Source organism: Erinaceus europaeus, chromosome 1, assembly GCF_950295315.1.
Source record: "Erinaceus europaeus chromosome 1, mEriEur2.1, whole genome shotgun sequence".
NCBI lineage: Eukaryota > Metazoa > Chordata > Mammalia > Eulipotyphla > Erinaceidae > Erinaceus > Erinaceus europaeus.
The window spans coordinates 56,151,864-56,179,507 of record NC_080162.1 but is presented as its reverse complement, the minus strand read 5'-3'; the positions used below and the strand labels follow the sequence as shown (position 1 = coordinate 56,179,507).

General features: G+C 39.2%; 1 protein-coding gene across 2 annotated transcripts; it reads left to right on the top strand.

Annotated features, from left to right (window-relative positions):
- The first annotated feature begins 36 nt into the window (after nt 1–36).
- On the top strand, nt 37–27,315 carry KAT14 (lysine acetyltransferase 14). Of its 2 annotated transcripts, XR_009548424.1 has the most exons (11): nt 37–313; nt 1,892–2,010; nt 6,864–6,985; nt 11,115–11,290; nt 12,079–12,495; nt 12,608–13,176; nt 21,054–21,190; nt 22,124–22,299; nt 24,025–24,215; nt 24,646–24,747; nt 26,615–26,744. XR_009548424.1 is itself a non-coding variant. In XM_007525636.3 (10 exons), the coding sequence occupies exons 1-10, from the start codon at nt 55–57 to the stop codon at nt 26,786–26,788; spliced, it is 2,340 nt and encodes a 779-aa protein (XP_007525698.1). In that variant the 5' UTR covers nt 37–54; the 3' UTR covers nt 26,789–27,315. The 2 variants fall into 2 exon arrangements, 1 of the variants encoding a protein (XP_007525698.1); XM_007525636.3 differs by lacking the exon at nt 24,646–24,747 and having other exon boundaries at nt 26,615–27,315.
- Nucleotides 27,316–27,644: the final 329 nt, after the last annotated feature.

The following is a 27,644-nucleotide window of genomic DNA, read 5'->3' as shown; positions in this document are numbered from 1 at the left end:
AAAGCCGAAGATTGCTACTAAAAAGCACTTCTGTGAACCTGTGAGAAGGACGGGATGGATAGTAGCATTCACCTGAGTAGTTTAATCAGTCGACATGATGATGAAGCCACAAGAACATCTACCTCAGAGGGGCTGGAGGAAGGGGAAGTGGAAGGGGAGACTCTCCTGATTGTGGAATCAGAAGATCAGGCTTCTGTGGACTTATCTCATGATCAGAGTGGGGACTCCCTCAACAGTGATGAAGGAGAGGGGTCATGGATGGAAGAGCAGCTGTCCTACTTTTGTGACAAGTGCCAAAAATGGATTCCAGCCAGTAAGGATTTTCCCAATTCCTTTGTTTTGTCAACTCCTATGTGAAGGTTTGTTTTTCTAACCTGTAAAAAGGACACAAATATAAAACAGAACAAAACAAAAGATAATACTAGTATACTTGTTTAACTGCAAAGTTATATAAAACACTCATTTGTGCTCATGAAAACTACTCTCAACCTCTATCACATTATTCAGTGAGTGTTCTTGATGGTGGTAATGTAATAATTAGAAAAATATAAATCTTGTGTTACTTCACATTTATCATCATCATCTATTATTACCAGAGCAGTACTTAGCTACCGAGGTATGATGGAGCTAAGGATTGAACCTGGGACTTTGGAGCCTCAGGCAAGTAGAGTACCTTTGCATAACCATTAGGCTGTCTCCCTAGCCCATTAAACACATTTTTTCTAACCAAGATCATTCTATATGGGGCTAAATTCAAGGCCTAGGGTAGAATTGAAGTTCAAGTTAATACAAATCACTGTGTTAATGTTTAACTTACATGGAAAGACGTTACTATAGAAAGATCAGAATTAGCAGATTAAAATGTTCTCTCTTATAAGAGTTATATACTCACACACTCCTCTGATAGTCTTAATCTTTCAGCTCGATCTTTTCAACCACCAGCTTGCTAACTATTAAGTAGTATATTTTGCTAGCTATCATATATCTTACCAAACTGGATTTTCTGTTGGGCAGAGACTAGCAAATACATATTGGAGGAATATTGTGTAATTATGTGTGTGTTATTTTATTATACATAGGAATGTTTTTAAGACGAATTCAACTATTCAGATTAGGAGTTACTGTTAATAGATAATATTTTCATAGAAATCAAAACTAGGATTTCTTATTAGCTAGTGTTTGCTCCTGAGCTGTCTCTGCTTTATTAATTCAGAGTTCTGCTTGAAATTTCAGTGGCTTTTCCCCTTGATCTCACAGTATAGATTTTAAACTGTCCTTCATGATAGGGCTCCTACTAACTTCTTTTTTGAAAAATATTTATTTAACCTTTTGTTGCCCTTGTTGTTTTTTATTGTTGTTGTAGTTGTTGATGTCGTTGTTAGATAGGACAGAGGGAAATGGAGAGAGGAGGGGAAGACAGATGAGGAGAGAGACACCTGCAAGACCTGCTTCACCGCCTGTGAAGTGACTCCCCTGCAGGTGGGGAACCAGGGGTTCGAACCGGGATCCTTATGCTGGTCCCTGCGCTTTGTGCCACCTGTGTTTAACCCGCAGCACTACCACCTGACTCCCTCCTACTAACTTTATCCTCCCTCCTTAGTACCCGTCTGTCCCTATACAGAGACAGAACTTTGTAGGTAGGATGGGCTGTCAGTGCTGCACGATTCTTACTCCTAGGATATGACACTTTTTCTTTCCTCTTTGCAACCTACCTCTCTATAGCCTTCAAGCCCTCCCTCATGCACACAAACATCTTTCTTCACTTCGCCATTTCTATTTGTCAGGTCCCCTGCAGACATGTATATCCTAATTCTGTGAATTAGACCTTTGAGTTATTGCTACTCTAAGTAAATCTATATGACATTTTTGTTTCATTTTGTTTTTCTCCTAGGTCAGCTTAGGGAACAGCTAAGTTACCTTAAGGGCGATAACTTTTTTAGATTTACTTGTTCAGATTGCTCAGAAGATGGTAAGGAGCAGTATGAAAGGCTGAAACTGACATGGCAGCAAGTAAGTAAAAAGTTCTTCACGAATTCATGATGTTAACTTTCCTTCCCCTCAAGGAATTTATTGTAATTCCTAGATAATGAGGAATTTTAACATAGGATCTTTTGAACTGCTTTGAGTCACTTTTTTCCACAATGAAAATACATGGTGTGGGTAAGGATCCTGGTTTGAGCTCCCCACCTATAGGGGAGTCGCTTCACAGGCCATGAGGCAGGTCTGTAGGTGTCTATCTTTCTCTCCCCCTCTCTGTCTTCCCCTCCTCTCTTGATTTCTTTGTCCTATCCAACAATAATGACGTCAATAACTACAACAATAATAATAGAAAAGGCAACGAAAATACATGGGGTGTGTGTGTATATATATATATATATATTAAAAATATAGTAAAGCAGTTATAAAAAAATGGTTCCCCCAATAAAGAAATAAATTATTTAAAAAAAAATGTTTCACCGGGAGTAGGTGGTGGTGCACCTGGTGAAGTGCACACACTATAGTGTGTAAGGACCTGGGTTTAAGCCCCTGGCCCCCACCTGCAGGGGAAGGCTTCACAAGTGGTGAAGTAGAGATACAGGTGTCTAGCTGTCTCTCTCCTTCTCTAGCTCCTTCTCCCCTCATAAGTTCTCTCTGTGTCTATCCAATAATAAATAAATAAATAAATAATTTAAAAAAGATTTACTAGTAACTTAGTAGATTGGATTTGAGATACTTGAAAATTGCAACACAATTTCATTTGTGATACTAAACTGACTTTAAAATAAGATGCACTTTTTTTTTTTTAACTAGAGCACTACTCAGCTCTTCTTTATGATGAGGGATTGAGCCTGAGACTTTGGAACCTCAGGAGTGAGAGTTTCTTTGCATAACCATCATGCTATTTTCTCCTATCCTGATTCACTTTAAAAAAATATTTACTTATTTGATAGAGACAGAGAGAAATTAAAAGAGAAGGGTGGGAAGAGAGGGAGACACAGATACCTGCAACACTGCTTTACTACTAGTGAAGCCTTCCCCTGCAGGTGAGGACTGGGGGACTGGGGTTTGAACTCAGGGCCTTGGTAGTGATAAAGTACAGACATTCTGTCAGATGTACCACTGACACCCTGGGGTTCACATTTTTCTGGGTTTGACAGTCTTTACTTCTCCAGACTTCACTTTTTCTGATAAAAAGATAGGGAAAAAGGAGTGGGGCGGTAGCGCAGTAGGTTAAGCGCAGGTGGCACAAAGTGCCAAGGACCTGCATAAGGATCCCGGTTTGAGCCCCCGGCTCCCCACCTGCAGGGGAGTCGCTTCACAAGCAGTGAAGTAGGTCTGCAGGTGTCTGTCTTTCTCTACCCCCTCTGTCTTCCCCTCCTCTCTCCATTTCTCGCTGTCCTATCCAACAACAATAATAACTACAACAATAAAACAACAAGGGCAACAAAAGGGAAAATAAATAAATAATACAAAAAAAAAAAAAAAAGAAAGAAAGATAGGGGAAAACAGCACAGCACCAAAATTTCCTCCATTGTGATGGTGGTTGAGCATGGATAGGTCTTATGACTGGCAAAATAGGCACACTACCTAGATGAGCTATTTTGCTGATCCTTGACAGCCTTTTTTTTATTATTATTATTTCTTTATTGGGGAATTAATGTTTTACATTCAACAGTAAATACAATAGTTTGTACATGCATAACATTCCCCAGTTTCCCATATAACAATACAACCCCCACTAGGTCCTCTGTCATCCTTCTTGGACTTGTATTCTCCCCACCCACCCACAGCCTTTTTAATAAACTTTTTTTTTTTTTTTTTAAATGTAAAGATGTCCTTATTGGGAATAGATTTAGAAAACCTAATGTGCTTGATTACAGAAACCAACAAAATCCAACTTTTTCTGCATTTGGACTTAGACATATTTTGAATATTTTTTTGTTTGATGGAAACTTAAGTCAATTTTCAACTGTTCCTGATACCAGCACCTCAATCCAAATCAACTATAGCCAGAACAATAATTTTGTATTCATCTTCAGGTTAAATTTCCTTTTTAGTTTTCATATTAATGTCTCTATTAGAGCAGGGTGCCAAAGTACTCAAAAGTATAGACTTTTAAGTTATGAAAATGAATGAAGTAGACATTATTTATTCAGTTTATTCATGTTCTATGTCTGGAGATTACTGATGAATGAGACAACCAAGATTCCTGTCCTAGAGAACTGACATTCTTTTTTTTTTTTTAATGTTCTCTTTTTTAAAATTTATTATTATTATTATTTTTAACCTGAGCACTGTTCAGCTCTGGCTTATGGTAGTGTGGGGGATTGAACCTGGGACTTCAGAGCCTCAGGCATGAGACAGCTGACATTCTAGATATTTATTTTAGACAGCAAATAAACAAATAAACAGACCAGCTCCTAAGCATTTGTTGCTACGAATAAAGTATGCAAGGTATTAAGAAAGATTTCTTTTTTAATTAATTAATTACTTTTCAGTCGAGACAAAGAAGCAGAAAACAGAGAGAGTGAAAGAAACCAAAGCACTGATCTACCTTCAATACAGTTTGGTCTGGACTTGAACCTGGGTCATGCACACCGCAAAGCAATGATTACACTGACCCTAGAAAGAATTTTAGATTATGCTATCTTAAGGCTTTCTTTGTAAATTGCAGTTGTAATAACAGCCTTAAACAATTATAAATCAGTGCTTTATTAGGAAGTTTCCTAGTGAAATTTGCAGTAGTGAATTTAGAGAACTTTTTTTTTTTTAGATAGAGGGTGACAATAAGAATAGGAATGAGCCCCAGGGCCTGGCTCAAAAAAAGCCACAGAGTTAAAGCTGGCAGTATAAGAGCAAAAAACTAAACTGGGTCTTATTCCTTCAAATTACAAATATTTCACATATTGAATTTGTAGTTTTCTCAGTAAATACTAAGATAATGGGAAAGATGTTTTCTAATGCTGTAACTTTCTAAAGTCTTGACATTTTTCAAAGAAAATATTTTTGGAAAGAAGGTAACAAACACTTTAGATATTTACCAGTGTTGACTTTTTTGGATATTGCTTTTTGTTAAGTTGACCAGCTGCAAGTTTGATAGATTTTTACTGTGGGGGAAATTTAAACTTAGTAGAGACGTCAGAATTACCTTTTAAACTTTTTGTCTTCCCATTAGAACATTAGGGAATTAAAGCTAAGAAGCATCAACTGCAATTTATATTCATTAACTACATTTATCTATCACTTGTGTTTATCAAAGTTGGGAACATGAATTATACTTCATTGTATTCCTTACAGTTAGTTTCAAGGTATTCCTTGTAGAGTGGAATGAAGATCTATTTAGGGACCAGGCGAAAGTATCTGGCTTTGAGGCTGCCCCACCCCCACCCACATGGGTTGGCTTCACTAGTGGTGAAGCAGGTCTGCAGGTGCCTATCTTTCTCTCCCCTCTATGTTTCCCTCTCCCCTCTCAATTTCTCTTTGCCCTATCCAGTAAAAAAATAGGGAAAAAAAATGGCCGCCAGGAGAAGTGTATTCGTAGTATGGGCACCAAGACCCAGTGATAGCCCTGGAGGCAGAAAAAGTTCTATTTAAGGTTGATTCTTCCTTTTTTTAGATTCTCTCTTGTTTCAATTATATTGGCCCCAAATTAATCATTTTTATTAGGTTAAATAAATAGTTTTGAATATATCACATTACATGATTATAATTTCATATGAAATTACATAGAGTAACAACGAAAAATGAGAGAACAATCACTGAAAATGTTAAATTGAGGTATTTTGATGGTACATTTAAAATGATTTTTACTTTGCCTTTGCTCTTTTCTCTACCATTAAAATCTTTTTGATAAGTATGTATTGCTTGTATTTTTGGAAATTACTTCATTTGGGGTCATGAGTTCCTTAGCTGTAAGATAGCTGGGTTGGACTAAACTAGGAGTTTTAATGTTAAACTCTGGGGAGTGTCTTCGAGTTAGTTATCTGAGAATGGACTAAATAGCCAAGCCTTTTAGGTCCCTGCTATAGCACTGGCTAAATATGAACTGAAGTTTTTGCAGCTAAAGATAACTTAAACACTGAGTATAGGTAGTGTCTATTGTTTTCAGGTCTGCAATTGAGTTTTTTTGTTTCTACCCTCAACCTTTGGAAAGTATATGTTAGGGTGATTTTCAAAAAATTTAGTCAGGGGGAGTCGGGCTGTAGCGCAGTGGGTTAAGCGCAGGTGGCGCAAAGCACAAGGACCAGCATAAGGATCCCGGTTCGAACCCCGGCTCCCCACCTGCAGGGGAGTCGCTTCACAGGCGGTGAAGCAGGTCTGCAGGTGTCTATCTTTCTCTCCTCCTCTCTGTCTTCCCCTCCTCTCTCCATTTCTCTGTCCTATCTAACAACGACGACAACAACAATAATAACTACAACAATAAAACAACAAGGGCAACAAAAGGGAATAAATAAATAAAATAAATATAAAAAAATTTAAAAAAAAATTTTAGTCAGAAAATGTAGGCACCTGGAAATCCCCTAATGATTTTTAACACTCTATTTAGTCTTCCTGCATTCTGCTTGTGTATGATGGAGGAATATAGGGAAGGGGAGTTGCTTAGGACAGTGTTTATCGTAATCAATTCAAACAGGCAGAAGTCCAGCATATGTAATAGATTAAAGAAAAACTATACATCATTAAGTGAATTAGTAATAGTCATCTAATGAAAGTAAAACATAAAGTAAAATTATATACTGAAAATATTCCAAATATATTAGCCTTCCTTCATTATCTCTTACCATTCCACCTCATAATATAAAACAATAGCTGTCTTCCCCCTCCCCTCATTGCTAGCCTTAATCATGCTTTTTTCCCTAGTCCTTATCTCCTTTGTGTTTCAGGTTGTCATGTTGGCAATGTACAACCTGTCACTGGAAGGAAGTGGACGTCAAGGTTATTTCAGGTGGAAAGAAGATATTTGTGCTTTCATTGAAAAACACTGGACATTTTTACTAGGGAATAGGTAAGGGAAGTTTTAAAAATCTTATAACTATATGAAGGTATAAAAGAAAAAGTATATGATATTTAAGATAACCTAATTAGGGAATTAGATTAATATTTGTGAAAACTATAGATACTTTAAATCTAGAATATATTACCCTAGGTTTTTTAAATTTTTTAATTTTTTTATGGAAAAGAGAAGTGATTAGAGCAAAGCTCTGGCATGAAGTAGAACTAGAGTTTGAATTTGAAGTACCTAGGGCCTCAGGCATGCTAATTATTGCCCTAACAGATTACTATCTCCCTGGCCCCAAATAGTCATATTCATTAGTTGCATTTTTTTTTTTTTTTTTAAACCAGAGCACTTCTCAGTTCTAGTTTATGGTGGTGCAGGGGATTGAATTTGAGACTCTGGAACCTCAGGCATGAGTCCCTCCCTTTCCATAACCATCACACTATCTCTCCCTCCCGGTTGCATTCATTTTAATTGTTCTTCATCAGTGGAGTTTCATTTCATTAGTATTTATCTTTCTTAATTCTTGAAGATTGGCACTTTTATCATTTTGGTATTACAGTATGCTTAGTAGTGTCTAGGCACACTCAAATACATATGATGCATTTGTATTCATTCCTCTTCATGACTATTGCTTTTTGATTTTACTGCTAGGCAGTCTTCATTGACTGCTTTAGTTCATTGGTTCTTCGTATTTAAGGATGCTGTTGGGAACTTTTTTTTTCCATCAGAGCATCGTTTTTTTTAAAAGAATTTTTTAAATTTATTTTCCCTTTTGTTGCCCTTGTATTTTTATTCTTATTGTAGTTATTATTGTTGTTATTGATGTCGTTGTTGTTAGGACAGAGAGAAATAGAGAGAGGAAGGGAAGACAGGAGGAGAGAAAGATAGACACCTGCAGACTTGCTTCACCACCTGTGAAGCAACTCCCCTGTAGGTGGGGAGCCAGGGGCTCGAACCAGGATCCTTGCACTTGGTGCCATGTGCCCCTAACCCGCTGCACTACCTCCTGACTCACCACAAAGCGTTGTTTAATCCTGGCTTATGGTGGTGCCAAAGATTGAACCTAGGACCTTGGAGCCTCAGGCATGTTGTAATTAAAGGACCATGTGAATGCAATAAGCTCTTTCGTTGCTATCAGTGATTAGTGAGTGTATGACTTCTTTGGCAAATTATTTTTGAGATTTTGATTGTTAGTTGCCTTCTGATGTCTTGTGTGAAATTCCTAGCCCTTCCATAATTGGGTTGGTGTAAACATGATAAAGTCTGAGCGCCTCACTATCAAACCAGGAGTTTGTACTTGTCCTCATTCTAAACTCACTCAATCTCTTGTTTCTTTGGGTGCTGAAGAGTCATAGCTGTACAGATATTGCCAGAGCCTAGGGAGGGCCATGAAAGAAGGGGTACCTTTTGAAGGTTTGCTGTGAGAGAAAAAAAATAGATTTGAATATTTTACAAAAGAAGTTATTTTTGTTCTTGAGATATTTAGTAATACTAAGAAAAGAATTGACAGTATAACTGGTTCTTTTTCTTAAAGAAAGAAAATCTGTTGTCTTAGCTTAATGATTTAGCACTATTTATGGAACTTAATATGCCCCATTTATAAGGGACAAGGAAGGAAGAAAACTGATAAAATTAGATCTTGGAATGTTTTCATGATCTATCAGTGCTATTCTGTTTAGTAGATTGTCTTCTGGAAGAAATTGGATTTAAATTGCCAGTTTGTAAGAATATTGCTGTATTTTAACAAGTTGTTCAGTTGATTCATTTGTTCATTTCTAGAGCATGTTCTAAGAGGAGTCATCTAAGGTTTTCTTCTTTTTAGCACTTCTACCTTCTACTTGAAAGGCATTAATTACTCTCCATTTTCTACTTAGTTTAACCACTAAATTAGAGAATTTGGATCGGATTAGTGTGTCACTTGAATTATCATTTACTAGCTTGCATGCATCAAGACACTTTTTCAAAAAATATGTATTTATTTTAAAAAGAAACTTCATACCACCATGGCAATTGGAGAATTCCTGTTAACTGCTTAAATAGGATGAAACTGTAAAAACAAATCCACTAAAAATAAAGTAGTGTTACACGAGCTGGGTTCCATGGCATATGGAGGCAGTAATCCACGTGCTATACTTAATAATGATAGCCATTTTGTAACTGTTTTTTTAATATCTTTATTTATTGGATAGAGACAGCTAGAATTCGAGAGGGGGGGAGATAAAAAGAGAGAGACACCTGCAGCACTGCTTCACCACTCGCAAAGCTTTCCCCCTACAGGTGGGACCTGGGAGGCTTGAACTGGGTCCTTGTGCATTGTAACATATGTGCTCGACCATATGCAGTACCACCACCCTGCCCCACCATTTCTTATTTGTTAATAGATCTAATAGTGTACTATATAAGGCAGTTCTGAATTTGATGCATTTTCTTTCACTTCTTCACAGGTTTTTCTTTTATTCCTTTAATTTTTTCTAAGGTTTAAATATGTAGAAGTGTAATCAAGGCTTAGGGTATGGGGAGGTGTATCGGTGGCAAGATTTTTGTTGTATACATTTTTGTATAGTTATTCTGGAATACTTGCTCTTCTTGCTCTTGTTAGGGGGCAAAAATTATCTTTTTTTTTTGTCTCTCAGCTTCGATTCTCTCTTTTCTTTTTTCCCTTTTGTGGAACATTATATATATTACCATTATACTATGTAGAGGCAAATAGGGACAGATGGAGAGATGTATCCATTTAACTCACCAGATAGAATCATCACTAGGGCTGATGATTCTTTCATATTCTTTCCAGGGGGCTATTTTACTTCACATATAAAAGGAATTCAAGTAAACTAAAAGTAGCTTGTAGAACTCCATAATCACGATGATCATGATTAGAAATGTTTTATAGACTTGTGTAAAATGTTTTATTTAATCTCTATAGTAACTTTATAAGATAAATAATTGTTTTGATTTTTTTTCCTTTTTTTCCATTTTTTTCTTTTTTAAATTTTTTTATTACCTTTATTTATTTATTGGATAGAGACAGCCAAAAATTGAGAGGAGAGGAGGAGATAGGGAGAGAGACAGAGAGACACCTGCAGCCCTGCTTCACCACTTGCAAAACTTTCTCCCTGCAGGTGGGGACCGGGGACTCAAATCTGGGTCCTTGCGCACTATAACATGTTTACTCAACCAGGTGTGCCACCACCCAGCCCCCCAATTGTTTTGATTTTATTATTTTACTTTGAAAAGATTTTTTAAAATATTTATTTCCTTTTTGTTGCCCTTGTTTTTATTGTTGATGTTGTCGCCATTGGATAGACAGAGAGAAATGGTGAGAGGAGGGTCATATGGGGGGGGGAGAAAAAGATAGACACCTGCAGACCTGCTTCACCGCCTGTGAAGCTACTCCCCTGCAGGTGGGGAGGCGGGGGCTGGAACCGGGATCCTCACAGCAGTCCTTGTGGTTTGCGCTACCTGTGCTTAACCACCTGCGCTACCGCCTGACTCCCGAAAGTTTTTTTTTTTTTTTTTTTAAGGGGAGGAGACTAGAGCACTGTTCAGCTCTGGTATATAGTGGTGCCACAGATCACCCTGGGACCACAGGCTTCTAAGTCCACTGCTCAGCTGCTGAGCTTTCCCCTGGCCCGTTGTTTTGGTTTTAAAGACAAAAAGAAACTCAGGCAACTAGTAGATGGTAGAGCCTGAATTTGAAGCCAGACAGAGCCTTTCTCTCGAGTCTCTGGTACTCTCTGTTCCTTCCATGATTAGAACCTACCACAGGGAAGGAGTCTTAGATTATATATTTTACATAATGATGGTAGAATTAAAAGCCTGTGGTTTTTGTTTGTTTGTTTGTTTTTACCAGAGCATTGCTCAGCTCTAGTTTATGGTAGTGTGGGGGAATTGAACCTGGGACTTTGGAGCCTCAGGCATGAGTCTCTTTGCATAACCATTATACTATTTAAACTCCCCACCTCTTTATTTATTTTTCTTTTTATTTTTACCAGAGAGCACTGTTTAGTTCTGACTTATGGTGGTTCTAGGGATTGAACCTGAGACCTTAGAACCTCAGACCTGAAAATCTTTTGCATAGCCATCATGCTTACCTCCGCAGCCCAGCCATTAATTCTTATATTCTTGGACTCTGCAGGAAAAAGACATCGACCTGGTGGAGCACTGTAGCCGGTTGCCTGAGTGTGGGCAGTCCTATGTACTTTCGATCAGGTGCTCAGGAATTTGGAGAACCAGGATGGTGGAAACTTGTTCACAACAGGCCCCCAACAATGAAACCTGAAGGAGAGAAATTGTCAACTTTGAAAGTGAAAGGTATCGAGTGAGCAATTTAAGAGGTGCTGTGCTAGCCAGACTAAAGCCTAATAGGTGTGCATTTAGAAGACAGTGCTACTTTTCCTGGTATAGTTCATCTGCCTTTCTGTAGCTACTTTGCTTTAGCAATTTTATTAGGACACATTTTGTATATGCTATAAATAAATATCAGAGCTATTTTATCACTTCTTGATCAGGTTACCAGTTTTATAAATTTCCTTTGGAATCTGAAAGCTTTTCTCTTTTCAATATGATTTTGTTTTTAAGCTTTTTAGTGTGAAAATTTTTTAAAATACACAGATGTGATGAAGGTAATATAATGAAACCCCAAGTACTTTCTCCTTCTTTTAGCAAGTTAATTGCCAACCGGTTTGCTTTCCTGACAATTTTCTCCCAACTCTATACCCATCCTTACCCTGGATTGTTTAGAAGCAAGTCCCAGGCATCAGTGTTTCTTTTGAATGTATCTTTAAGCAGTAGGATTATTTTTGTTTAGTTTTCTTTTATAAATATATTTTGTTTCATTTATTTATAAGAGTACTGCTCAACTCTGGCTTAAGGTGGTGTGGGAATTGAACCTTGGACCTTGTAGCCTCAGCCATGATCGTCATTTGCATAATTATTATACAGTCTCCCCACCCAAAGATATTCACTCTTTTTTTTTTTTTAACCAGAGCACTACTCAGCTCTTGTTTATGATGGTGCAAGGGATTGAACCTGGGACTTTGGAGCCTCAGGCATGAGAATCTCTTTGCATAACCATTATGCTATCTACCCCGCCCTTTTAGCCTCAAAACCAACATTAGATCCCATCATTACCGTGGAGGGACTTAGAAAACGAGCCAGTCGGAATCCTGTAGAATCTGCCATGGAATTAAAAGAGAAACGGTCTCGAACTCAAGAAGCCAAAGATATTAGAAGAGCCCAGAAGGAAGCTGCTGGCTTCCTTGACAGAAGCACTTCTTCTACCCCTGTAAAGCTCATAAGCCGAGTTCGTAGGACTGACTCTATACTGGAAAAAGGAGAAGTGATTGACTTTTCGTCCTTGAGCTCCTCTGACCGCACCCCGCTGACAAGCCCATCTCCTTCTCCCTCTCTGGACTTCTCAGCCCCCGGGACCCCTGCCTCTCACTCAGCCACACCTAGCTTGCTCTCAGAAGCAGATCTGATCCCAGATGTGATGCCACCACAAGCCTTGTTTCATGGTAAGACTTACTTTCCTGGGTCTTTTATTTATGTGTGGGTTATGACACACCTCTGTGTAAATTTTCACTTTGTAGCTGGTGTCTTGATCACACTGCTTTGTGTTCTGCACAGATGATGATGAGATGGAAGGAGATGGAGTCATAGACCCAGGGATGGAGTACATTCCGCCACCAGCAGGGTCAGCCCCTTCGGGGACAGTGGCTGGAGGAAGAAAAAAGGTCAGAGCTCCTGAACAGATAAAGCAGGAGATAGAAAGTGAGGAGGAAAAGCCTGATAGAATGGACATTGACAGTGAAGACACAGATTCCAACACATCTTTGCAAACAAGGGCTCGGGAAAAGAGGAAGCCTCAAGTGGAGAAGGACAGGAAACCCAAAGGACCCAGGTACACCCCTGTGAGTATCTATGAGGAAAAGCTGCTCCTCAAGAGACTGGAAGCCTGTCCGACCGCTGTTGCCATGACACCAGAAGCTCGGAGACTGAAACGAAAATTGATTGTCAGACAAGCAAAAAGGGATCGGGGATTGCCACTCTTTGACTTGGATCAAGTTGTTAATGCTGCTCTTCTGTTAGTTGATGGAATTTATGGAGCCAAAGAAGGAGGAGTTTCCCGGCTTCAACCAGGGCAAGCCACATACAGAACAACCTGTCAGGACTTCAGAATCCTTGATCGATACCAGGTAAGTGTCAGGGCATCCTCTCAAACTCTAGGGTGGGAAAAGAGATGCAGTGTACTAAGAAGACAGATTTGTGCTGTGACATGAAATTTTGGGAGAGAGAGAAAAAAAAATCAAAGAGTATAATACCAAAACTAAATATTTAATTGTTGAATATAAAAATACTACTTAATGCATTCTATATCTCCCCATCTTCCTTTAGATTTGTTGAAGACATAGAATGTACTAGACACTAATGAACAGGATCTAAAGACACATTGGGTTGTCAGAACTCAAGTTCAGTCCCCCACACCACCATATGCCAGAGCTGAGCAATGCTTTGGGCAGGTTTTCTGAAGTGAGAGGCTCTGGGCTCAACCAGAACCTTGATCCATCTTTCTCCACATTCGGGCAACTACTTCTCAGGGAAGCTCCCAGGACACTTGTCTCAGTGCTACTTTTACCTCCCTCTGCTGTTACGGCCTGAGGTCTTTGAGTGCTATGGGGTTATCCCGATGCTATCAACTCCCCATCTCTGAAAATGTCCTGACATTACCCCTCTACCTGACCCTTATTAGCAAAGTTGAGTAGCAGAAATCTACCTGGAAATGGCTTTACCAGGAGTTTCCTTCTCCCCCATCTGTAGTGGAGACCCTCTCTCTGCTGCCCTTTGCCTCATCCAGTCATCTTTGATCTTCTTGCAAGGCTTCTTACAGATTTTATGCTCCATTCTCTTTCCCTCTCACTTCCATGCATCTCCCAGTTGGGTTTGGGGAAGAGTCCCTGCAGTCCACCCAGTGTTTCATTTTGTTTAGAACCAGAACCTAGAAGAAGCTCATTTGATATTTCTCATACTTGTTTAACTTTGAGACTCTTGCCTTCCCCCCCAACCCCCACATATTCAACATATATAAGTTGAGTACTTCATATGTACCAAGCTGTGAATTAAGACAGAGAAGATCCCCTACCATATGGAACTGGCATAGTAAGCAGAGACATGACAGGACTAGCTCCCTAATCAAGCAGGCTCACTTCCCACAATGGGGAGTTCTGTGATGGAATGGAGGAGTAGAGAGCAGTAGCACCACTTTGGACGGGGCAGTTATGATGGCCTTTCTGTAGCACTAGCTCTTAAACCAAGTCCTGATCCACAGTGAGGAGCCAAGCTGAAAAAAGCTCTGGAGCCTGGGGAGATAGCAAAGGACTTTGATGTCTGAGACTCTGAGGTCCCATGTTCAGTCCCTAGTACCACTATAAACCAGAGCTGAATAGTGCTCTGGTATCTTTTTCTGTGTATTTTCGCCTCGTTAAAATTAAATAAAAAACAAATGGAATTTTTTCTTCTCTTTTTTTTTTTTTACTTCTTTATTGCGGGATTAATGGTTACAGTTTGTACATGCGTAACATTTCTCATTTTTCCGCACAACAATACAACCCTCACTGGGTCCTCTGCCATCCTGTTCCAGCATCTGAACTCCCCCGCCACACACACACACACACACTCCACCCCTACCCTTGCCACCCATCCACCCCAGTCTTTTACTTTGGTGCAATAGACCATAGAATTTTTTTTTTTTTTTAAGAAAAAAAGCTAAGGATAGAACACCCTAGGGCAAGAGTTAGTTTGGTGTATGGGAACGAAGCAGTTAGGTGGTGAGAGATGAGCCCACAAGAGGTAATGTGGTCAGGTTCTGCAGGTCATGGGTGAAGGATTTGAATCACATTCTGCACATACAGCAGAAAGCTACATAAGAGTTTTTGGTCAAGGGAAATGCATCAGTTAGTTTTTCAAAGAAGAACCTGCTCCCTGTAGAGAATGGATGATGCAGTGTGAGAGTGGGCAGCTGGCATGATGACCTAGGCAGAGTTTAGAAAGTAGTGGAGATGGGAAAAACTTGGGGTGCTGCTTAATATCTGTAATTCCACAGAAGCCACCTTGAGGCAAATAGCATTTCTTGGGTAAGTAGTTCATGGTTCAGACTGGGTATTACAGACACCTGTTACAAATGATATCAACACCTCAAAACTTAGTACCTTTGAACAATAATGCTTTTGATTTTATGAAGTGGCTGGACTCAACTATTTCATATCCTGTAGGTAGGGGGTCACAGATGTAGCTGCTTTCAGCTGGGAGCTGACTTAGGACTGGAATGGTCAGGATGGCCTCTCCTTCCAGAGCCTGTCTCCATGTGGCCCAGTCTCCACACTGTGTTATTTGGATTTGGGGAGGAAGAGATAGAAACTGACAGTCCACATAAGACATAGGCTTGGTGATCTCAGAATATTACTTCTGCAAGTTTCTGGTAGGTTAGAGCCCGTCATAAGGGCCACATCCAAGTAAAAGGGAGGGGGATTCGACTTCCGGAGGCGGAGCTATGAGCAGCAGATCGCTTTCTCTCCTCTCCTCTCCTCTCCCAGATCAACTAGGAATACCAAAGGAGACCACCCGGGACCAAAACAAGACAGGACTAGAATGACCACAGGAACTCAGTAAATCACCAGTGAGTACAAACACATGTGGCTGGTGACAGAGAGGAGAGAGGGGCCTAAGGAGAGATTAAGTGACTGCTAACAGTTCAGCAGTTTATCAGTTGAGACACCACCTCCAGTCTGCTCCACCAACAAGGGGACAGCTTAAGGAAGGAGAGGACTCCCCAGAGACTCACCAAGTGCAGCTCTGAGTCTCCATTGCTACTACCCTCAATCTGGAGCAGTAACAGGAAGGGACACCAGGGGACAGAGATCTAACCAGGAAACTCAGAAGACCTATACCTTGGTGGCATAGCTGAGGGGCTGTGAAAGTCTCTTTGCATAACCACTGGATTATCTCTGCCACACCCTTTTTTATCTCTTGGTCAGGAGTTAGTGATTAAGCTAAGAAGCCTATTGATAGTTTAAAAGCCCTCAGGCTCCCATAGCCTACAGGGAAGAAAAAAACAAAGGCTTTTAAACCACTGAGCTCCAACTCAGGGATTGAAACAACTGTTAACTTCCACCACTGTGAACCCTTTAATTAACTTAGACACAAGTCAATCCAGGCAATAGTGATCAATAATTTGAAAAATACTGATAAAGGGAACTCATAATATATAAAATGGTTAAAACAATAAGAAAAAATATTGGAGAATCGAACCAGGACAAGAGTTCAGCTAAAAGTCCTCCAGAGGGTGAAGCACAAAATAACGAGTTCAACATCCAAACATTAGCTAAGGAAATAATAACAGGAGTGAGTAAAGAATTTGAAAAAAATGTAATCAGAAATACAGGAACAACAAATGAGAATATGGAAGAAAATACTAATTATCTCATGGTTATTAGAGAGCTGAAAGCTGAAATCGCTGAGCTAAGAATGCAACTAGCTGAACAAGCTAAAACAGTATCAGAGCAGGGCAACAAAATAGATGAACTCCAGAAAACAGTAGAGGGCAGAGAGAATAGAATAAATGAGGCTGAAGACAGAATTAGCAAGATTGAGGATGAATTAGAGACAACTAAAAAAGAAGTAAGAGATCTCAAAAAGAGATTAAGAGATGCTGAAAACAACAACAGAGTCCTATGGGATGACTTTAAAAGAAACAATATACGCATTATTGGCATACCAGAGGAAGAAAGAAAAGGAGAGGAAGAAAGCATTTTCCAGTCCATAATAGCTGAAAACTTCCCTAGTCTAGACAACATCAAAGACATAAAGATTCAAGAAACCCAGAGGGTCCCAAACAGAATTAACCCAGACCTAAAGACACCAAGACATATCATACTTAGAATGGAAAGGAATAAGGATAAAGAAAGGATCCTGAAGGCTGCAAGAGGAAAACAAAGAGTCACCTACAAAGGAAAACCCATAAGATTAGCAGCAGACTTCTCCATAAAAACACCACAGGCCCAAAGAGAATTGCAAGATATCTATCGAGTGCTCAATGAGAAAGGCTTTCAGCCAAGAATACTATATCCTGCTAGACTGTCATTCAGACTAGATGGAGGCATCAAAACCTTCTCAGACAAGCAACAGTTGAAGGAAGCAACCATCACCAAGCCTGCCCTGAAAGAAGTTCTGAAAGGTCTATAAACAATCAGAACACCACAAATAGGATATATGTCAAAACACTCTAAAACTCTACAAGAATGGCGTTAAAATATCTTCAATCTTTGATATCAGTAAATGTCAGTGGCCTGAATTCACCTATTAAAAGACACAGAGTAGGAAGATGGATCAGAAAACACAACCCAACAATATGCTGTCTACAGGAAACCCACCTAACTCAACAAGACAAACACAGACTTAAAGTGAAAGGATGGAAAACTATCATACAAGCCAATGGCTCACAAAAAAGGGCAGGAGCAACTATTCTCATATCTGACATGATAGACTTTAAAATAGATAAGATTAAAAAAGATAGGAATGGACACTACTTAATGCTCAGGATCAGTCAATCAAGAGGACTTAACAATTATTAACATCTATACACCCAATGAGAAGCCATCTAAATACATCAAACTTCTACTGAAAGAGCTACAGCAATATATTAACAGTAACACAATCATAGTAGGGGACTTCAACACCCCACTCTCTCAACTTGACAGATCATCCAGCGAGAAAATCAATAAAGACATAAGGGAGCTAAATAAAGAGATAGATAAACTAGAACTATTGGACATTTTAAGAGTCATTCATCCCAAGAAACTGGAATACACATTTTACTCAAGTTCACATGGGTCATTCTCAAGGATAGACCATCTGTTAGGCCACAAAGACAGCATCAGCCAATTCAAGAGCATTGAAATCATCCCAAGCATCTTCTCAGACCACAGTGGAATTAAACTAACACTTTACAGTCAACAAAAGATTAGTAACTGCCAAAATGTGGAAGCTCAACAGTACACTTCTTAACAACTTCTGGGTCAAAAAGGAAATCAAGGAAGAAATCAAAATGTTTCAAGAGTTCAATGAAAATGAAGACACAAGGTATCAAAATATTTGGGACACAGCTAAAGCAGTCTTAAGAGGGAAGTTCATAGCTATACAAGCACACATTAGGAAACAAGAAAAAGCACAAATAAACAGCCTGATTGCACATCTTAAAAACCTAGAAGAACAACAAAGGAATCCTAAAGCAACCAGAAGGACAGAAATCACTAAAGTTAGGGCAGAAATAAATAACATTGAGAATAGGAAAACCATATAAAAGATCAACGAAAGTAAGTGTTGGTTCTTCGAAAGAGTAAACAAAATCGACAAACCTTTAGCCAGACTCACAAAACAAAAAAGGGAGAAGACCCAAATAAATTGGATACTAAATGAAAGAGGAGATATCACCAAGTAAAAGGGAAATTGTCTTTTCATATGAGGAGACACATATGAAGAAGATGTGTTGGTAGCTATATTTGCTTTGTTTGTTTGTTTGTTTTTGTCACTGCCAGGACTTACATGCTCCTGACTTACTTTTCTTCAGGTAGAACCAGAGAGACAAAAACAGAGAGAGAAAGCGAGAAACACTGTTGCACTCAAGTATTCCCCAGTGCCATGGCAGCAGGGGTCATGTGCATGGCAACCAAGGTGCTTCACTAGATGAGCTATGGCACCAGCCTGCTTGCTGTATTTTGAAAGCTATATACCACAGCTTTGAATTTCACTTTGGAACTTCCTCTAAGGTCATGGAAGAATTTCACAGTTGGTCTTTGAAAGTCTTGGTGTCTGGTTTGGGAAAAAAATGAGAGCTAATTATGAACAGAATTATTGCTCTTCTTCCAATACTTATTTTCTAGATTAAGAGCAAACTGATTCTACAAAAACAACTCCAGTTTTTGTTTTTAATATTAATTTATTTATTGGATAGAGACAGCCAGAAGTTGAGAGGAGATGGGAAGCAGAGAGGAGAGAGACAGACACCTGCAAACCTGCTTGACCACTCATAAAGCTTTCCCGCTGCAGGTGGAGACCGGGGGCTTGAACACAAGTCCTTGTGCACTGTAATATGTGCGCTCAACCAGGTGTGCCACTACCCAGCCCCACAACTCCAGTTTTTAAACTTCTTCCAACCCAGGCAAACCACTTTATAAATGTACCTTTTAATTTTTTATCTGGGCTCTCTGCTATACAATCCTAATTGCACTTTTTCTGTTATTACATGATGGAGGGAGCCCTGGAGCACTCAGAGAACAGACTCCTCTAGTCAGGCTTTCAGGACAAAACCCACCAGTTCTGTTAGGACATCTTCTTAAGGAATAAAGACGACATCCTCATTGAACCTCTGGTAGAGCCGGTATGACTTATTTGAGGATGATAATCTGCACGAATCCTACTTTTGTCATATCTACTCATTAGAAAAGAAACATTTGAATAAATCTACACAGAGAAGAATAATTGACCTCAATGATTCTAGATAACGGGTAATTGAAAACAGGACCCATGTATATAATACCTGCATGATACTAGTGCTACTTAGCATGTGAATAAATTGAAGGCTTAATAATAGGCAAATCTGGGGCCAGGCGGTGGCGCACCTGGTTAAGCCCACACATTATAGTGTGCAAGGACCCGGGTTCAAGCCCCTGGCCCCCACCTGTAGGGGGAAAGCTTCACGAGTGGTGAAGCATGGCTGCAGGTGTGTCTCTGTCTCCATCTCTATCTTCTTTTCCCCTCAATTTCTCTCTGTCTCTATCTAATAATAAATAAGTTTAAAAAAAAGAATAAAAAAGATAATAGGCAAATTTAGAGAGATTATAAATCCAGCGTTCAGCCTTGCATTTCACTCAGATGACTTTAAATATTTTTAATTATTTTGATTTTTAAACTACTATAGTTGGATTGGTTATTCATATAGGGTTTTATGCAAAGATACCTGTGATTTTTTTTTATTTTGATCTACTTTCTTGAAAAAAAATTTATTTATTAGTAAGAAAGTACAAGAGAGGAGAGAAGAGTGAGAGAACCAGAGGTGCCTTTGGCATATGCTATGTTGGAGCTCAAACAACATTTCATGCTTGAGAATCCAACTCTTAGCGTGTCACTTCCCAGGCCATGATTTTTTTAAAAATTTCTAATAATAATAAATAATAAGTGTTTGCTTGATTTACCAGAGCATTGTTTAGCTCTATGATTGTGCTAGGGATTAAACCTGGGACCTTGGAGCAGTCAGATAATCATGTTTTGTATGAAAGTTTTTCTGCATAACCGTTATGCCACCTCCCTGCCCAAGTTTTGTTTGTTTTTGAGGTTACTTTGATATACAAAACTCTTAAATGTTTCAGAAGTACTATTTCATACCTATTCGAAATGTGTTGCCATATCTTGCCTTGCACCAAAGCACCAATATCCATCCACCAAAGTCTACTAGACCCCCTACACCCTTACAATCCAGTCCCCCTTGATACACTCATTTCTGCAGTTCAGGATCAAAGATTTGCCTTCACTTGACTTTGCTTAATCCCTTGCTTTTTTTTTTTTTTTCTTTTCTTCCACTTTTTGTAAAAAAAAAAAAAAAGAAAGGAAGTGTGTGTGTGTGTGTGTGTGTGTGTGTGTGTGTGTGTGTATTTAAATCAGATCGAGATACAGAAAAAGGGACTAGAGCATTCCTCAGCTCTGGCTTAAGGAGGTGTAGGGGACTGAAATGGGACTTTGGAGCCTCAGGCATGAAAGTCTTTTTGCATAACCATTATTCCATCTTCCCTACCTTTGGTATTTCTTTTTTTATTTTTATTATTATTATTTCTTTATTGGGGAATTAATGTTTTACATTCAACAGTAATAGAAAGAGTATTCTTGGGTTGAAAGATCTACTTTCATATGTACTATTTGTCTGTGGAAATTAAACTAATTCTTAGAATGACTATTTTTGTGTAACCACTGTTTATTTTATTTTCTTTCCTGGGGGGGGGGGTGCTGTTTCTAATTTTTTTCTCAGACTTCATTGCCATCTCGGAAAGGATTTCGGCATCAGACCACTAAGTTTTTGTATCGTTTGGTGGGATCAGAAGATATAGCTGTGGACCAGAGTATTGTCAGCCCTTATACTTCTCGGATCTTGAAACCTTATATCAGGTACACAGAGAAGAGCTGTGATGGCAAGTGTGTTGTGAGTAATTCTATTTGTAAGGTGTCTGTGCCCCCTTCCCATATAGAAATGAGCATAGACCAAAACCTGTGAGAGTGGGCATTGCCATCAATAATGTCTGTGCTGCTCTGTGTTCCCTGACTTGTTTTCAGCTGTCCCCCCCCCAAAAAAAAAAAAAAGAAAAGAAAGATAAGCAAGGGCAACTTAACTGTTAGATTTCATTATGATCACAACACTCACTGTTTTACATTTTAAAGCTGTGTGTATTTAGTTCATAAAGTAGCAAAAACGGGGAAAAAAGCCACAATCAGGCCTGTATTTGGGTTGGAGTGGATATAGTTTCTAGTGATAAGTCTAGGCAGTGCTGAAGGTACTGATGGAAGAGACGTTCTTAGTGCTCTCCCGTGCTATGGCTGTGCTGACTGCACTGCCCTACAACTTCATGATTCAATGGTTCTCCTTGTCCAGCACTGCTGTGTTTTACTGCTATGAAGCACTTTCCAGTATTTCAGCCTACTCTAGTCTCTCTCATCTGTGGTACTCCTAACTGCCTTGGGTAGAGCTTGACTTTCCCTCCTTTCGCCCCTACTGTCCCCCTCATCTAAGCCCCCCCCCTTTTTTTCCTTGTTCTGAGTACTCAGAGGGTTAGATGAGGATGCTGCTTTTTTTCCTTCCCTTTGTTCATGATCGGCACTACTAGCACTTGTGGCAGTTACAGAGGGGGCACAGATGTTAGTAAAGGTGAATTTTCATGTTCATTTTTTCGCCAGAAAAGTTTTGTAACTGTTACCAAGGTAGATGCTGTATGGTTCAAGTTAGTTAAAATGTCAAGCAAATCAAAGACTATGTGAATCAAATGGTAGGGATAATACTGGATATTTTTCTTGACATGAATTTGTTTGTTTCCTGTGGTACTGGAGGCGTGATTATGAAACTAAGCCACCCAAACTACAGCTCCTGTCACAGATTCGATCCCACCTGCACAAGAGTGACCCTCACTGGACACCAGAGCCAGATGCGCCTCTCGATTATTGCTACGTCCGGCCAAATCACATCCCAACAATAAATTCTATGTGTCAGGAATTTTTCTGGCCTGGTATGTATGTACCCTACTTCCCAAACTGGGCAGATCCATTTTCTGTATTGTTCACTCTAGTGATTTTTTTTTAATTGGTGTTTGTCATGTGAACCTAAAATCTATACTCATGATGTCACTTAATTTGTTTCTACTAACATAAAAATTATTAAGTATAAATGCCTTTCTTTCCTAAGATGAAAAAGAAGCCAGAAACTAAATAAACAGGGTTTTGTTGTTGTTTTGTTTTCTTCCCTGTTTGTCACTGTTTCCAGAATAAAAGATTCATCCTGTTTTGCTTCTACATATGTTTAGATACAGGTACTGTCTATCAAAGATAAACAGACTGGTAACTTGGGCATGTTTAGACACTATTTTTTTTCTTTCCAAATAATTTTGTATATTTGTTTAGCTTTTTTTTGGGGGGGGGGAATGTTAGTACAGTCAAAAGATTTTTTTAATCCAAATGCTCCAGTCATAGACTTTTTTTTTTTTTTTTGTAGTGCTGGGGATGAACCCAGGACCTGATGCTTGTGAGGAATGTGCTCTGTCCCTGAGCTCCCTCCCAAGCCATCCAATTACAGACTTTGAAATAGAGTAAACCTAACATGATTTGCCCTTTAGTCACCTTAAACATACAGTCTTTTGAAGACCAAAGCCATCAACTAAAAGAACATATTTTCATAGCTAGATATGAATGCATCCTTTGTGAATCTGCTTTATTATTCTGCTTTGAAAAATAAAGGAAATAACACATGTCTTCTAAATGTTAGATAAAGCCTCATCAGGGTAAGAGCTGTGTCATCTATTATCTGATAATCATGTTTCGTATTGCATGTGGTGGATCATTGCATTTGTTCTTTTGATATTAGAATGAGGGCTGAACTAGGGAAAGATAGGAACAGGCTGGATGTATGGATTGACCTGCCAACCCCCTTGTCCACTAGGGAAAAAATGGGGGCTGAAAGGAAGGTTCTGAGAGCATCCGCTTCCTGACCTTCCTGTAGATACTTTCCATTTATTGGGCTTGGACTCATTCTTTTTTTTTTTTTTTTTTGTAATATTTTATTTGATTGATTGATTGATGAGGAAGATAGGAGGAGAGAAAAGAACCAGACATCACTCTGGCACATATGCTTCCGGGGACTGAACTCAGGACCTCATGCTTGAGAGTCCAACACTTTATTCACTGCACCACCTCCCAGACCACCTTGGACTCACTCTTTATTTAACCTTTTTGTTATAAAATAAGTGTTTGTAGAAAAAACTTTAAACTGTATATGAGGTAAGTAATACAGCAATATGGACATCCTCAGGAGATCTCTGCTCCAGCCTGATGAGGTCTGAGCATTACTCATTTTACACGGTGCATAACCTGAGACATTTAAAAATGTGCCAGCCAACACACATGGCTAAGAAGACTGAGTTCAAAGCCAGGTGCGTCCAGTTCTGAACATGAGCTTTCTCTATTACCTACCTACCCTATCCTCTCTCTCTCTTAACATATGGCTTTAGAAACGATGATGTTAATTTTGATATTTTCTAAAATTCATTTTTAGTTTTATGATCTGAATGTGTGGTAGTTATGGTAATCTTGTCTCCAGTTTTGTTTCTGTTTTTTTTTATTTTTTATTTTTTTTTATTTTAAGCATCCAGGTATAGCTCTTAAGCATAGACTGAACAGCTTAGTATTCAGTAATTCCAGAAGGCACAGAATTTGAATCTTCGGTTGTCTCTGTTCTGTAGGCATTGACCTGTCTGAGTGCCTGCAGTATCCAGACTTCAGTGTTGTTGTTCTTTATAAAAAAGTCATCATTGCTTTTGGCTTCATGGTTCCCGATGTGAAGTACAATGAAGCTTACATTTCATTTCTCTTTGTTCATCCTGAATGGAGAAGAGCAGGAATTGCAACTTTCATGATTTATCACTTGATTCAGGTAAGTTGTATGCTTGCTACCAGCTTGCCTCTGAGCGCCTTTGGAAGACTCAATGGTGAGACAGAACTGGGCTGGTCACTTTGGAAGCCAAATGATAGCCAGTCATTTTCACTCATGGGGTTGACTAAACATAGAAACAAAAATCTCGGGCGGAGGGTAGATAGCATAATGGTTATGCAAACAGACTCTCATGCCTGAGGCGCCAAAGTCCCAGGTTCAATCCCCCGCACCACCATAAGCCAGAGCTGAACATTGCTCTGGTTAAAAAATAAAAATAATAATAATAATAAAATCTTCACCATTGTAAATAAAATTACTGTTTAGACCCAGGTTTTAAAGAAACTAGTGTGAAAGTGGTAGTAAGTCATATGAGAAATTACTAAAAGTTTAAAGCCTAGAGCACTTAAATTCACCATGTTGCTGCACTTAGAATCACTGCTGCCACAACTCTGAGAAGTAGAACTGTGTTCATCAGGAGTACAAATTCTGCTGTTGCTGATTGTTTTGGATTTGACATTCACTATCAAAGGTGGTATGAACCTTCTGAGACTTGCTTGTCTTATTAAATGATTAGATATAAACATTCGAGGATTATCCTCCCCACCCCCAACCTTTCTGGCAACTTTTCTTTAAAACCATTTGGTATTGGGTATGGAGGAATGTGTTATGCGGGCAAAATTCCTTTTCATTAGAGGGTGAATATGATAAAATCTGTTGTCCAAATGTTGGTGAAACTTGCTCAATAATTACCAGATGTTGGTAGGAACGTTAGAACTGTCTTCTTGAAACTGCTTTCTTCTCTCTTGATACAGTAATGCATTACTGTCTTAGTTTCCTTTCTCAGTTATTTCTCACACATTCTCCCTTTCTCTACCACACCCCATTCACGGAATAAGCCTGTACTTTGTTTTCATCTTCTGTCCAAGCAGTACATATTAGAGATTGCTGCCTTTTTCTTTACTTTCAAGGGCCTGAGGGCAGGGCAGAGATGACATTTTGATGCTTGTGCCTGATACATTCAGTCCTTCCTGAATATTCTCTTGGTGGGTAGAAGAGTGTTCTTTGTACGTGGGTGCCTGGCCCTCAGCCAAACCATAAGTCCCAAGTCCAGACAGAGCACTACTCAGTCAGCAGTACTCAGTGATTATAATAGATGACCCTGCCTATTCACAGTGTAAGGAATACTAGCATCACTGCGTGAGATACATATTACACACTCACTACACACCTTTTTATTTATTTTTATTTGATAAGACAGAGAGAAATTGAGAGGGGAGATAGAGAGGGAAAGAGATACCTGCAGCTCTGCTTTACTACTTATAAAGCTTTTCCTCTTACCCTCCCTCTCTTTGGTGGGGACCATAGGCCTGAACCTGGGTCCTTGTGCATTGTAACGTGTGTGCTCAACCAGGTGTGCCACCACCCAGCCCCTATGCACTCTATCTTATCTTTGGTATTCTAGTAGTTCTTTTTTGTCCTAAAAATACCAGTATGCAAAATGTAAGTTTCACAGATAAAGGAAGGTTGCTGTCTACCTTCAACAGAGGGATTCTTAAACAGAAGCCTTGTGGAATTATGTATTACAAAATCTTAAGAACCCTATCAACTTCAGTATTTCAGCACCTTCTTCATTAAAAGGCAAGATCTATGTTTAAATGACTTTTGGATTGTTTTGTACTTATCTTTCTGCAATGCCAGGAATCAAACCCAGGACCACACATACAAGGCTAGAGCCAACTCCCTGACCCTGGATAACTTGTACAGAGTACTCTTTTCTTAGGCTGATGCTAAATTTAGAAATCTCATTTCTGAGAAGCTAATGTTGTTGATTTGGGAGGCATAGAGAATGAACTTTGGGGCCTTAAGGTCTATACAAGGTATTCAGGTTTTACAATAAAATAGAGGCTTCATATTTCATATCTGGCCACATCATTTTACGTTTTTTTATATAAGTCTAAGAAGAAAACCTTTATAAATTCAGGGGTGCAGGAAAACATAGTTCTGGAAAGCAGGGCTTCTCGTTTTACTCTCTCATCATAGTTTTTGATACTGACATTTGACATTTAAATGTAATTTGAGTTATAAATCAAATAGTAAAGTTAACAATCCAGTATCCCCTTGGCTTTGTGCCTCAGAGAAAAAGACAGCACACACACACACACACACACACACACACACACAAATGCCATCACTTTGCATAGATTTGATGAATGTTTTGATCAGCAGAAAAATGTCATTGTCTTTCCAGCTGTTGCTACGTGTTGCAATGTCTCAACTGTAGACTCTGATTGGTCTAGTTTTCATAACCAACTACCTACACTTAAAAGAGTTTCTTCACCTACTCATTTTCCCTCGGGCTTTTTCATTTTTGTCTCGTTTTTTTTTCACCCTTTTGGCAGACCTGCATGGGCAAGGATGTAACGCTTCACGTCTCAGCAAGCAACCCCGCCATGCTGCTATACCAGAAGTTTGGATTCAAGACTGAAGAATATGTTTTAGATTTTTATGATAAGTACTACCCCCTGGAGAGTACAGAATGTAAACATGCATTCTTTTTGAGGCTCCGGCGTTGATGTGAATGCAGCTCTTTGTGGAGAAATACATGCGCTCTTAGAGATTGATCTTCACATAAATCTCTGGTTGTTTGCATCCCAGTATATGCTGTACTTAGACATTCATTCAGTTTTCAGTGAGATGAGAAAAGCAGTAGGCAGTGGATGAGTAGGGAACCGCTTCTGTTCTTCCTGGAGTGGCCTTTGACCTACATTTTGGGATTCCACAGTCAGCTAAAACTCAAAGTCACTGCTGTCTTCTTTCCTCCTGACAGTTTGTAGGAGTGAAGAATATCTAAGTGAATAGTCTCAGCAAACGAGGTTTGGTTGTAATTTAAAGGACACAGAAAGTGAGATAACTATTGAAGAACATATCAGAAAAATCGTGCCTTTCAGTCATGATGAAAGATAATGAGATGATTATATAAAGGGAGGCCAACCCTTTCCCCAGCCATTGCTGTTTTGTTACTCCAAGAGGACTGCAAGGACACTGAAATGCTTTTGTCTCTGACTTTGATCATAGTTAAAATAAAATGTTTGTGTCTACACATTGCTTCATCTGTTTTACTGTTAGCATCTTCCTCCAGGAGCATTGGTCTGAGAACGGAGGCTTTCATCCTCCCCGTACCTGAGATGTTGATTTGTCTGTGCAGCTGAACAGCCTTTCATTTAGATTGCACCCTGGATAGAGGTGTGGGGTGGTAAAGGTGGAGCTGGCTGTGTACAACACCCATACTCTCTGTAGGACTCGGGCTCTTTGCTGTGTTTTTGGGTATTGGGGATACACTCTTAGGGTGTTTCGTTGTTGTTACTGTTTGTTTTGGATCCAAAACAGGCAGATTTTTTGAAAGAATATATTCTCATAATACCTTTCTCT

Excerpts from the sequence above, each read along its gene's own strand:
- KAT14 (XM_007525636.3), top strand. The coding sequence starts at position 55 with ATGGATAGTAGCATTCACCTGAGTAGTTTAATCAGTCGACATGATGAT. Across the intron at positions 314-1,891 it reads CCAAAAATGGATTCCAGCCA|GTCAGCTTAGGGAACAGCTA; the intron begins GTAAGGATTTTC and ends TTTTTCTCCTAG. Across the intron at positions 12,496-12,607 it reads ACCACAAGCCTTGTTTCATG|ATGATGATGAGATGGAAGGA; the intron begins GTAAGACTTACT and ends TGTTCTGCACAG.